A 13,115-nucleotide genomic window follows, 5' to 3' on the forward strand; every position below is an offset into this window, starting at 1 on the left:
AGCCCTCACCGGTAGCAGCCTCCCAGGGTCTTTGGGCTGGAAACCAGAATGGGTGGGTGGGGATCAGGTTCCTCCTGGACCACCCCTCTGCCCCAGCAAGGGTAATGCAGTTCCTATGGTGGGGCCAGTGGACTGAACAGAGGGCCTGGGGACCAGGAACAAGACTGACCTTGCCACAGTGGAGACAGTTTAATTGTTATTACCAGGCCCCAGATCTGCCATGGGGTTAGGGTTACATGCCAGGGGCTGGAGTCCCCTCACACCGGTAGCTTCCATTACAAGAACCCTTTGCAGAAGCCTGGCTTTGCATGTGTGTTTGGCTTTTAAATGCTGCAAGTGACCGGCTTCAGGTTTTCCAACCTGCCCCTTACAGGGATAAACACTATTTGCAAAACTCAGCTATGGAGAGGAGTTTAGATTTCCGACATCACAAAGTTTGGCTACTGACTCAGCTCCCCAGCTGGTGTAGGCTGGGGTGGCACCATTGAGCAGAGTTGCTGGCCAGAGTTTCATAGGGTTGAAATTGGTTCATTGTACGTGGCTGCTGGTTCTGGCAAGTCTTGTCATGTTTGGTGTATTTAGTCAGCCCCAGTTCCCTGAGACATGCCTTTTGTGTGATAATTTTGGCTTTCATTAAAAGTACATCTCTAGCTCTCATGGTGATGGAGACAGCATTGGCAAAAGGGCAACAAAAATAATCGGGTTGGGAATGGCTGTCATATAAGGAGAGATTAAAAAGATGGGCACTTTTCAGCTTTGGAAAGAGAAGACTAAGGGGGGGACATGATTGAGGTCTGTAAAATCATGACTGGTGTGGAGAAAGTGAGTAAGGAAAAATTAGTTACTTGTTCCCATAACACAAGAACTAGGGGTCACCAAATGAATTTGATAGGCAGCAGGTTTGAAACAAACAAAAGGAGGTGTTTCTTCATGCAACGTGCTGTCAACCAGTGGAACTTCTCCCTAGAGGATGTTGTGAAGACCAGGACTTCAGCCGTGCACAAAAGAGAGAACAGGTTGAACCTCTCTTATTCGGCATCCTCGGGACCTGACCTGAGCCGGAGAAGAGAACTTTCTGAATGAGGGAAAGTCATCTTCCCTCAGCCCCTCCAGCTGGCTCCTTACTGACTGCAGGTCCTGGCAGCCAGGTCCCAGCTTCTGGCTGCCCTTGGGTTGTAGTAGCCACCAACTGGCATGGCTCCCTCCTCCCACAGATCCCAGCAGCCTGCCCCTGTTCACAGCTGCTGGTCCCAGCTCCCTATGGCTCCCTGCCAGCTGCTGGCCCCAGCTTCCTGTGTCTCTCCACTACCTGCTGGCCCTCCACCAGTCCCAGCTCCCCCTCCCCATAGCTCCCTGCTACCCACCAGCCCCATCTTCCTGCCACCTGTGAGTCCTGCCAGGACTGGGGCACCTGGCATTGGCTACTGTTGGAAGACAGGACACTGGGCTGGATGGACCTTTGATCTGACCCCATCTGGCTGAGTTTATCTTCTTAGAATCCCCTGGAAATATGGTTTGAGTGTGACCTAAAGCTCAAACCCCAGAGGGCAAAGAGAAATGTCCCAAAATCATTACTTTCTAGAGAAATCATGATTGTCTTAAGAATCTTATGATTTTAATTCTTATTATTCTTGGTGACCAGGCATAAGAATAGCCAGACTGGGTCAGACCAAAGATCAATCTAGTCCAGGGTCCTGTCTTCTACAGTGGTCAATGCCAGACATGCTATTTGATTTCATGGGGACAAAACAACACTCAGAGATGTTAATTTATGCTCCAACATTTACTCTCAGGCTATGGCTACACTGCAACCATAACGTGAAAGAACTGATGCCATTTGCACAATGCAAATTGCGTAATTTATTTTGACTTATTTCAAACTTGGTCCCGTCTACACGGCACCGTTGTTTGAAATAAGCGGCTATTGCCAAGTTTCTGCCACCCCTCGTCTGACAAGGGGTACTGGAACCGGAAAGCTCGAAATAGTAGGCTGCTGAGTTATTATTTCGAGATACATTTGTATCCGGGAGTAGCAACTATCGCATAGCCATAGCCTCAGAAAAGTATCCTTGTTGAGTGGGGAAAAATGCCTTGGACTCAAGAGGAGCCTGCTAGGATCCCTTGTTCTAGAAGATCTACCCAGCATTGCTTGGGTGTTTAACTCAATTCATTTTTGATTTTTTTAGAGAATAAAATGAAAACATACATACTTCGCTCAGCTCTGGGTTTGGGCTGGGGATGAGGGGTCTGTATGCAGGCTGCCCTGGGCAGAGAGGAATCCTCCAGAGCTCTCATGGCAGCAGCGTGGGGACAGGGGAGGGGTGCGTGTCCCTCGGCAGGGGCTGGTCCATGTTCATTGGTCCCCTGCACTCCCCAGCCAGAGTGAGCACTGGAGTTAAAACTTTGCTGTTTTGTACTTTGAATTTTAGGCTTAACAATGCAGCAATGTGAAGTAGAATATTAACACATGTAACATTTTATTGATTAAGATCTTTAACTGAATATATGTCTCTGTTTTAGAGTTTAGTGAGTTAAGTAGGTAAAGAGACAGAGTTTTGGTATGATGTCTATGTTAATAAGATTACAGGACAATGTTGAAGGCTGAAGCCTTAATGGTTGGATTTACAATGCCTTTCACTCTGCTTTTCTCTGAGAGTCCTTGTAAGACGTGTTTACATGTGAAAGTGGTGTCTGTGTTGAGATAAAGGTGCGAAGGTTATCCCCAGATCCAGATGGCCAAGAAAGCAGGGGCGAAGCGTGGGTGAAGAGAGACTTAACAGCATCAGAGAAGGACCATCAGTGTGTACCTCTGGACAAGAAATGATCAGATTGGCAGACTGATGACTCTAAAGCATGGAGCAGGCACCCCTAAGGACAATTGATTACAGGATGAGCCTTTCGGAGGTGTTTTGAGAACAATTGGTATTGGGGGGGTGTGTGTGGAAATAACACACCAGTCACAGACTGACACAAACTTCAATGGAGAAAACGATTATAAAAGCAGGGTGCTTTGCCATGGGACTTTGGGTTTGTCTTGCCACCAACTTTAGGAGAGCATTGGATCGTGACCAGCAAAGCCCTGCTCCCCCTCTGTGATCAATCTAGCTGGCCACTAGATTGATCCAGGCTCTAAATTGGTCACTATAACATTGTTTGGCGGAAGTGTGTGTGTGTGTGTGTGTGTGTGTGTGAGACAAGCATACGCTACTGTCGTATTCTCAATAAATGCAGCGTACTGCCTTTTCCCCGACAAAAGATGTTGTGTGCTTCGTTTAAAGAATAACATGAGAAATGCAGCATGTTTTCAAGAGCATTGGGAGATGGGAGGTGTAGTTCGGTGAATTTACTGCCTGTGTGTCTTCGAGGGTCTTTGGCTCCGTTGATGATAACCAGAAGGCTGTGTGCATGGGTGTTTAATGGAGCAGGCCCACTGACCAGAGCCGAGGCTTCCCAAAAACCACAAACCAGGTAAGGCTCAAAGGCACCCAGCCAAGATTTATTGCCAAGCAAGGTGCAAACAGTTGTCAAGTATAGTATACACGGTACAGATGTACCAGCAGCAATGGACTGACAGAGCCAGTGGGAATTCCACTGCCCCCTATGTCAGACAAAGATGGTCCCCCAAGATATCAAGTTATATACAGGTACAAACAAAGCACATTTTTCTGATGATGTTTCAGGTTACCATCCCCTGACTTTGTCAGGTTACCACCTTCTGTTGCTACTTAGATGTCACCTTGTACCTCGTGGTTTGGTTAGATCATCTCTACCCAGTATACTGTCATTTTAAACCCTTTCCTGAACTTGGCTCTGTATCTTTAAGGACTAGTTATCAAGGTCTTTTTTTAGTGAGCTGGTGAGACCTTGTGATTTCAACTTATATCAATTATAGTTCTGCGCCTGGACCCATTACCAATGAGTTTTGTACTCTCAGCCCTGTCTGTGCCAAGTTCTGTTAGCAGAGGCCTGCCCCTTGCTCACAGCTTAGCTTTGCTTTTAGCCATGGCTTGTCCTTTGTTGCCAGGCCTGTGCTGTATGGGTTTAGCCCTTCTGTCTGACTATAGGGGGCTGGGGCAGTCCCAGATGTGGGGGTGGAGAGGCACACCCCCAGCCAACCTCTTTCACCTGCCTAGTGATTGTCTCTTTTCTGTAGGTTTTCTGAGAGGCAATCCTGTTCCAGGGACATCCCGTTTTCCTGCCACAGCCAAAGTTTCCCTTACGTTAAGTTACAACAAAAGGAAGCTGTATATCGGAGTGGGTGGGGGTCTTAGCTCTAGCTGTTTATGGGGGAGTCCTTGGATGAACAGACACACTCGCAAATGCTCTCAAACAGAGAAGAGGAAGGGCATTTCTACCAGTTCTGACGGCTTCTTGGGGTTCTGCCCCAGTGCTCTGAAGTCTGCCCTCCTGTGCGTGTTCCCCTAAAAGCAGGCATGCAACTTATCTTCCCAGGGTGCTGTTGGGAACAGGAGAGCCTCCGCCAGCCCTCTGCTGCTCCTTTGGGGGGGAGCTCCCAGGATGCAGCAGAAAAGAGTATGTTAAGAGAAGGGTCTGTGGCAGGAGGTCACAAGGCCAGCGGAAAGCTCAAACGAGGTGAAAGAGATACTGCTCCAGATGAATGGAACCCAGGCTCCAAAATGTCCCCATTTGGGCTGTTCCTTCTGTTTGGGAAGCGCCCAGCTCATTGTAAGTCCGGCGGCTACCACTGATAATACCTGGGTCTTGTCTAGTGCTCTTCTCCTTTGAAAATCACCTTTAGATCTACTGAAGAAGTCTGTTCCCCTCTTTTACAGGTGGGGAAACTGAGGCACAGTAAGGGAACACGACTCGCCCAAGGTCACCCAGCAGAGCTGCAATTAGAACGCAGGTCTCTGCTTTATCCATAGGCCATTCTCAAAGAAGCAGGGATTTGCTGATTTCTGTAAAATGCTTTTATTTAGCTTGGTGTCAATGGACCCACATTCGGTGTCTGTGTTGGAGAGCCCCTAAATAGTTTGCCTCCAGGGTTCTCTGTACACTGCAGGCTTCACAAGGGAAGCCTGTCACATCAGTAATATCAATTCCTCTTGGCTAGGCCTTAGCAGATATTCAGGTTCTCCAGCTCAGCTCCTGTCAGGAGCAATCAGTAACATGGACCCCTGGTGTTTTCATGGTGGAACTTCCTTATTTCACTATATGCACCAGTCCTGGGACAGAGGCGATGACAAGCAGTGATCTCTTTCAAGAATCTCAGCACAACCTCAAACCTGAGAACTGACTCCCCTGAGAGATTTGGGCAGGAAGCAAGTTTTCCTGTGGCTTGCAATAGCTGCCCTGAGTCAAAAATTAATAGCGAAAGAGTATGTCTTCAAAGACTGAACACTTGCTCGTACAGTGATGCGGGAGTGTGGAATTGTGTAACAGGCCCACCTAGCAACTTCTGCAATAAAAGTTACTCCTTTAAGGTAGAATAATCCTTCCCGCTGCCAGCCTGAAGCATAGGAACACAGGATGGGAATACTGGAATTTAAACAGGACAGGGGAATTGGCACACCTCCCCTATGCTGTGAGAACGTTAATGGTCAAGTGGGTTGGACCTTAGTTTTGCATCTCATCTGAAAGATAATGAAATTCTTTACTTCAGCCTTCTGAAGTAGATTAAAACGAGCTCTATCCAGCTAAGGAGATTAGTGATCCCTGCCATTCATTACTCTTGCTGTCTTTCTGCATCCCCATTAAAGATCTGATGGCATTTTTGGACAGAATACAGGCTGGCACGGGTGTCCTTTGGCCAAAAGTTCCCTCCCTCCCCTGTAAGTGAGCCAGTTTTCTGGCTGGCTGCTTTTCTGCACCCCAGAGATGGCTGCAATCCAGCAGTGTCCTGAGAGTATGGATTGCTTGGTGCTTTAATATCTCTCGGGAGGGCAGGCACTATATAAATGTGAAATATTGTCATTTTGGGTCCTGTCCCGCAGCTTTCACTCTTACTTCATTCTGGCCAAACATCCATTAAGGATGGCAAGGTATAGCCTGTTATGACAGATTTATTATGCATGAATGGGGAGGGGGGAGTTTTGTTTTGTGTTTTTTTCCCATAGCAGATTTCTCAGTCAAAGCAGCTGAGAGTCAGGTTCTCAGCTAATGTAAATGAGGGTGGTTCCCTTGACTCTCCCCTGCTATGCTGGTTTGCACCAGCTGAGGATCTGATGCCCCAAAAGTTAATGAGTGAACTGTGGATAATGTGTGGAGGGCGACTTGAGGTTTTGTATGTACTTTCATTGATATTTTTACAGCTGATCCATAATTGAACATCCTCATCTCAAGCCCAGGTTCAAACTCTGCTCCTCCTCCGCCTGTGGATGGGCAGAGGGACACCAGCGACCTCCTACCCCATGCAGGAAGTAGCTGCACTTGCTGCAGATGCTGAAAAGAGCAAAGCCCGGAGGGACCAGCACCAACAGGGAGATGGAGCTGGCAGCTTGAGCCACCCTTATGCTCACACACGAGCCAGATGATTCCTGGGACCAGGAAGTGAGCATAGACTGCACCTTTCCCATGCTTTGCAGCAAGCGAGCTCGGCCGAGCGTATTGCCCCCTCCCCTTTCCGCCCATGTGCGCTGACCCCGGTTGTAGGGATTGAACGAAGGAGTTTGGGAGACAAGAGCTCTCTGGGTGTCAGTCATCACTTCCCTGCACAGGTAGAAGAGCCAGGTGGCCCATTCTGGATCTCCCTCGGGCTGTGGACCAGCCCCAAAGCCCATTACGCTCAAGGGAACATCTTGGCTCCCTGAGCACAGGATGTAGCTTTTAGTGAGTGAAAAGCCACAGCTCTGTTCCCGAGTCTTTGGCAAGCCCCCGGCCCCCTGCTCCCCCCAAGTGGGGTTCTGAGCTCTGGCAAGGATCCTGCAGACCTGGCTGCATATCCTAAAGGCCCAGAGATAACTGGTGCAAGTCAGACACTGAGTTGTATGGGACAATTGGCAGGGAACTGAGTACTCACAACACCAGTCAGACCACGAGTGAATGGCTCACCCATGACCTTGTGTGGGAGCCTTGGCAAGGGACTCATCCCTCATTCTCTTTCCAAAAGGTGCCTCCCTGGACAGTTACTAGGAAGTGGCCCAAGGAGGGGTTACAGCCCAGAGCCCCTGCAACGTCTAGCAGCTCAGCTTTCCCCAGACAGCATTTTCAGCAGAAAGTGCCTGGTGCTGAATATCCCACCCTGGGGAGCAACGTTCCCTCGAATATTTTTTTCCAGTGAGGGGCTGAATAAATTTTGTTCCGTGCACCCAGCCATGTGCCAATGTGCACCCCCAAGAGACACACCCCGGGCACCATGTGAATCTCTCCTGGGCAGCTGCCCCAGCGCTCAGCCCCTGGGGAGCACTGATGGTGAGAGACACCCCAACTCTGCAGCTGGTCGGCGCAGGCACCTTGGGACACCCCCTTGCCCGCCCTGGAAGCTTGAAAAACACCCCGGGGTGGGGGGAAACAGCCCGTTGCCGGGCCTGGCTCCTGGGAGGGAAGGGCCTTGGGTGGCACATCCCCAGCCACCTCGCCAGGGCAGGATGGGCCTTGCGGGACAGCAGGCGAAGCCGGGCTGTCTTCAGAGAGGGCCCCGGTGTAGCTTTGCACCGGCGCCGGATCTCGCCCGTGCAGCTGCAGGTGGGCATCTGTGCGGGGGCGGGGGGGGAACCGGTCTGTCCTGCTCCAGCCCCGGCAGCAGCTGGCTCTGCCCTCCCCGGGCAGCGGCGCCCCCCGCTGCTTTGCAAGGCCGGGCTGCGCCCCCGGGGACCGGCTCCCCCGGGGGTCCTGGGGCGAGCGCCAGCGCGAGCGAGCGAGCGAGCAGGCGGGGCCGGAAGGGTTAAGCCGCTCGCAGGGGGCCGAGCCAGCCCGGGCTGGGAAGGCAGGAGCCGCGTATAAAAGCAACAAGCGGCGGCATTTCTGCGAAGCGGAGCCCCGAGCCATGGCAGAGTCGCCCGCCGGCGCCCGGAGCAGCCCCGCCGCTTTGTGAGCCCCGCCCGGGCCGGTGGCAGCCGCCAGCGCCCGCTGGGTGATGCAAGAGGAGAGCTGGGGGGGCCAGGAAGCCGCCACCCCGCAGCGCGCCCCTCCCGAGGCACAAACTGTCCGTGAGTTGGCAGCGAGCGGCCGCCCCGCGCCCCCTGGCTCGCCCCCACCGAGCCCCGCCTGGCAGAGAGGACCAGCCGCCGCGCCCCGCAGGCTCAGCCGCGCCCCTGGCGGGGAAGTAGCTGCACCCCCCCGCTCTGGCCCAGCGGCGGGAGTGGGTGTTGCCTCCCGCACGGAAAGCCCGGCTGGCGAGCGGCGTCTATGGAGAGTCAGAAGGCGGAGGAAGGTGGACGAGAAGACGCCCGAGCCGGCCCTCCTTGTTGTGTCTGACGCCTGAAGTGTAAACAGGGCAGCAGCCACCTCCCAAAGACGGGCAGCAGCAGGGCCTGCGAGAGAGGAGGAGAGATCTTCCCGGAGCACGCACCTGAACCGCTTTCCTTGGGGCTCTTCAAAGTTTAAGATCCCTGGGCAGAGCTCTCCCGTCCTCTCTGCAAGCCGCTGGTGGTTGGGGGTTGATTGAGCTGGGCCAGGAGGAGACAGGCCCTTGCTGCTGCTGCTGCTGCTGGGGGAACCTCTCTGTTCTCTTGCTCAGAGTGATTTTTGGGGGGTCGCCCTCCCAGACTTGAGAGCCACCACGATTTGTTCCCCGCGTCCAAGTGCCTTTGCCCTACCTGCCGGCCTGCGCTGCAGTGGCACAAGCGTCTGTCACTGGTCGTCTCTTCCCCGTGGGGATTTCCTTCTCGCTGCGCCCTGGGGTCTGGAGCGAGGGAGTCAGGCCTTGGTATTGTCCCGTGCTTCCCTCCAAAGCAACCACCTGTGCCCAGTGCCCTCCTGCAGAGAGGGATCCATGAGGCAGCCTAAGGGCAGAGCTGTCTGAGGTTGGGGAGAGAGAAATCTGAGCTCCCCCCCACACCACGATCCCCCATCCGTCCCTTCCAGCTCCTCGCTAAGAGGAAGGGTGTTTAGAGGGCATTTCCCATCCGCCTAAATCTATGATCAGCTCGGTGTGTGTCTCTTCGTACCGTGGACGCAAGTCTGGGAACAAACCACCCTCCAAAACATGCCTGAAGGAAGAGATGGCCAAGGGGGAAGAGTCGGAGAAGATCACCATCAACGTTGGGGGCACCAGGCATGAGACCTACAAGAGCACCTTGCGGACCTTGCCTGGCACCCGCCTGGCTTGGCTGGCCGACCCCGATGCCCAGAGCAACTTCGACTTCGATGGCAAGAGCAACGAGTTCTTCTTCGACCGCCATCCGGGCATCTTCTCCTATGTGCTCAACTACTACCGCACGGGCAAGCTGCACTGCCCCGCCGACATCTGCGGCCCCCTCTTCGAGGAGGAGCTGACCTACTGGGGCATCGACGAGACCGACGTGGAGCCCTGCTGCTGGATGACCTACCGGCAGCACCGTGATGCGGAGGAGGCGTTGGACATCTTCGAGAACCCCGAGCCCGGCGGAGGGGCAGGGGGAGAGGAGGCTGAGGAGGATGGAGGCAGGGAGATGGCCCTCCAGCGCCTGGGCATGGACGACAGGCCGCCAGGGGCTGCTGGGACCACAGGCGGGGGAGGCTGCTGCCGCAACTGGCAGCCCAGGATGTGGGCGCTCTTCGAGGACCCCTACTCATCCAGGGCAGCAAGGGTGAGTTTGCAAGAGACAACTCTGTTGGGTGGCGGGGGCGAGGGGTCAGAGCGGGTGACATCCATTCATTCCCCTCTCATTGACCTGGTCCGTGGGGTCATCGGTGCATCCTGTCATTCATCAAACACACCTCGTCCCATGAGTGTATTGGTTCATTCACTGGACACCCCACCCATGGGTGCATTGGTTCACCTGTCACTCATTGGATACCCTCCTCCCATGGATCCATCGATTCACCCTGTGATTCATCTGCCACACACAATGGGTGCTTTCGTTCCCCACTTCATCTGCCCAACCCTCATGGAAATTCATTCATCAACCCCCTGGATACATTGGTTTCCACCTGAATCTGCCCAACTCCCATAGTTTCCATAGTGCATTAGTTTCCCCATTCCACTAAGCGCTGACTCTCGCTCTCCTCCAACTTCCCCTGCTCCCGTGCCCCTGCCATGCAGATTTCTGTGCCTGAAACCACCCTATCAGCAGCCCTTCCTCTACCAGACTCAACACCAGCACACCTCTCCAGCTGCCATCCCAGACTGAGGGATCATCAGGGTGAACCCTTGCCAGCCCTGAGTACTGGCAGAATTCCAGGCGTCTCCAGAGGCAGCTGGATTATTTCTCAGTTCCTCTTGTCACGCTCTGTGGATCTACATGCTGGAAGTAGTGTTTAATGTCACAGGGGGACAGCAGGGAGTCCAGGACTGGAGTGCTCTCTCTCTCACTCACACCCATGCCCACGAACATGGACAGACCCACAACACGCCCACACAAAGCCTGGCTCTCTCTCACATCTGTGCTTACTGAGGGTACTCATGCAAACGCACCCACCCACACCCATCTGTACATGTTCAAATACATAGAACGTACCCATTCAAACTCTCCTGCCTGTTCCCTCGCTCACATAACATCATCAGTACCAGTTAACAAACACACCCAGGCACACTGACACCAACAACCCCCTCCATAAGAATTCCCACAGACACATCTGTGTGTACACATCAAGGCGGGGACGCAGCCTGCGTATCCCTGGCCCAATCCCCCAGAAAACGATCTTCATCCTCGCACATGCCAGCTGGTGGCTCTCTTTGCAAGCTCATCCCTGTGCTCATGGCCCACCAACTCCTAAACATCCATGCCTGTGCCAGCAGGCGCATCCCCATGCACCCTCACCCACTCCTGTTTGCACATCCATGTCCCTCTTCACACCTAGTTCATAAATACCAACAGACTGACACATTGGGGAGCTAAAAGAGATTTTTGACATTTGGGAGGTGCAAAAAGAAATGCCGGCAAAAATAGGCTCTGAGCTCCTGGCAGGAGCCACACTCGAATCTAGAGAGTGAGATGCTCCCGGGTGTTTCCTTTCACCTGAAGGAGGAACCCAATAGAGATCTGAGTGAAATGCTTGGGCAGTCACGGCCTTTCCAAAGACAGCTGCTCTGAAGAAGGATGCAAACCCCTGTCTCACCTCTGGGAGATCTCTGGCTTTGAGAGCGGCTCTGAAATAGACGCAGCTGAAAACAATTGCCTGTGAGCGTTCATGCTGCATTTTGCTCACCCCCAGCTCCTGTCCCCCCCCCCATCAGACTGGGACAATTATTGTAGTGAACATCATGCTGATGGAAACCACGTATTCATTTTTGTTATGATTACTTCAAGCCAGGGGGTGTGTGGCAGCAGTGCTACTCCCAGCCCCAGTACCAGGGAGCCTCTGAGATGTCTCCCTGGGAGCAGAGGATGATATCCTCAGTGTGGTGGCTGGGCGGCTAAAGAACAGCTAGTTAGACAAATGACTATTAAAATGGCTCCTCCTAACCCTTTATAATAGTCTCTGCTGCGACCATGGGCTCTTTTCTGTTACGCTCCCCCTTCCATTCGTTGTGTAAAAGTTTGGGATGGAAAATGGTACTTTTTCAGGGGAACTGGGGCATTGAGCAGTTTGAATCTCAGAGACAGGAACAGAGTGCAGGGCCCCTGATTCTCAAGTCAGTGACTGAGCCCCTGGCCCACAGACTCAGAGTAACTGAGACAGGTAGCAAAGAGGGGAAGTTAACGGACTTTGTAGAGAACTGGGGCCACCTCCTCAGCTGGAATAAATGACGCAGCTCCAAAAAGCCACACTGGAATTTGGGGGTGTCTGACCTGGGGCTGTTTCCAACCTGTCTGTCGCTCTCACAGACTTCTTTCAAGCTTCTGAGGCAGGTCAGTGTAATGAAGTTAGCGGAGCTGTGCCAGTCTACCCCAGCTGCGGATCAGTGTTCCCTGTAAGTTGGGTACTTGGGCTGCCACCCAGGAGAGAGTCAAATGCTGCTGTGATGATTAGGAAAGCGTCCACAGCCAGCAGCCTGCGTTTCTACTGGTGGTGCACGACCGCACGTGTCTCAGAGCACCGAACAACATACAGTCTGCACATGGGTGGAAAGAAATATTGGGAACATTGGTAGGGATCCCGATCTCTCTTTGTAACCTGACAGGCTGGGGGCTTGAGGAGCACTGAAACACTTGTTTACATCTGATCTGAGTTCTGAGGTCCTTCATGGACCGTGCGTTTGCATTCCACCCTCTGGATTCCAAACAAACAAGCTTCTGCCCAAAGGCACCAACTTCTCAGTGTGCGTGCGTGCATGTGTGCATGTGTGCACATGCTCAACCCCCACTCTGCCCCAAGCCCGGACCCACAACCCCCACCTTTTCCTGCCCCCCCCACCCATTTCCCACCCGCAGCACCTCCTGTAAGCAACTGAATGTAGGAGGCACAGAGGAGGGGGAGGAACTGATCTGGGGGGCTGCTGTTTTTTTCCTATGGATGCTCAAGCCCTGGAGCACCCACAGATTTGGTACCTGTGCCTCTGCCTGCTATCTCTGTTCTTGGGACAGCAGGAACTAGGGTGACCATCAGGTCCCCTCTGACACCTGTGTTAGCCTGTGAATGCGTTTTGTAACCCTGCACTCCGAGCTGGGCCTGACTCTTTTGCCTCTTGCCCTGGTGTCGATCAGGAGTAACTCCCCTGCTGGTGGTCGTACGCCAGAGGAGGCTCAAGCCCGACTCCATCTACCTATTCACCATTTTACCACCGCTAAGTAGGCCCCTTGGAGTGGAAATGCACCAATTGCAACGGTGTCGGTCAGATCAGAATCTTGCCCAAGTCTCTTTCTTGGAGGAGGTAATTGATTTGGTGAGGCCAGGGAGAACTTTGGCTATAATCCTTCTGATACGGAGGTGACTCCCCTGTAGCTGAATACAGGGCCATACCCTCAGCAGGTGTAAATCAGTGTGGCTTTACTGAAGTCTTCACGCTGTGGATCTTGGCTCTTCTGTTTGACTGTGGGGAAGAGAGAAGAAGGGCTAATACGTTATACTTAGCCTCACCAGGCCTGCCCCCTCGCTGGGTGTAAATTAAGGTAGCTCTGCAGAAATCAATG

General features: G+C 53.0%; 1 protein-coding gene across 3 annotated transcripts in view; it reads left to right on the top strand.

Annotated features, from left to right (window-relative positions):
• The first annotated feature begins 7,937 nt into the window (after window positions 1-7,937).
• KCNC4 (potassium voltage-gated channel subfamily C member 4) overlaps window positions 7,938-13,115 on the top strand; it is a 57,704-nt gene continuing 52,526 nt past the window's right edge. For all 3 annotated transcript variants that reach the window (XM_074977569.1, XM_074977567.1, XM_074977568.1), the window contains exon 1: window positions 7,938-9,689. In XM_074977569.1, the coding sequence (XP_074833670.1) occupies window positions 9,039-9,689 (651 nt within the window). In that variant the 5' untranslated portion in view covers window positions 7,938-9,038. The remainder of the gene's footprint in view (window positions 9,690-13,115) is intronic.

This window comes from Carettochelys insculpta, chromosome 26 (assembly GCF_033958435.1).
Source record: "Carettochelys insculpta isolate YL-2023 chromosome 26, ASM3395843v1, whole genome shotgun sequence".
Classification (NCBI taxonomy): Eukaryota; Metazoa; Chordata; order Testudines; family Carettochelyidae; genus Carettochelys; species Carettochelys insculpta.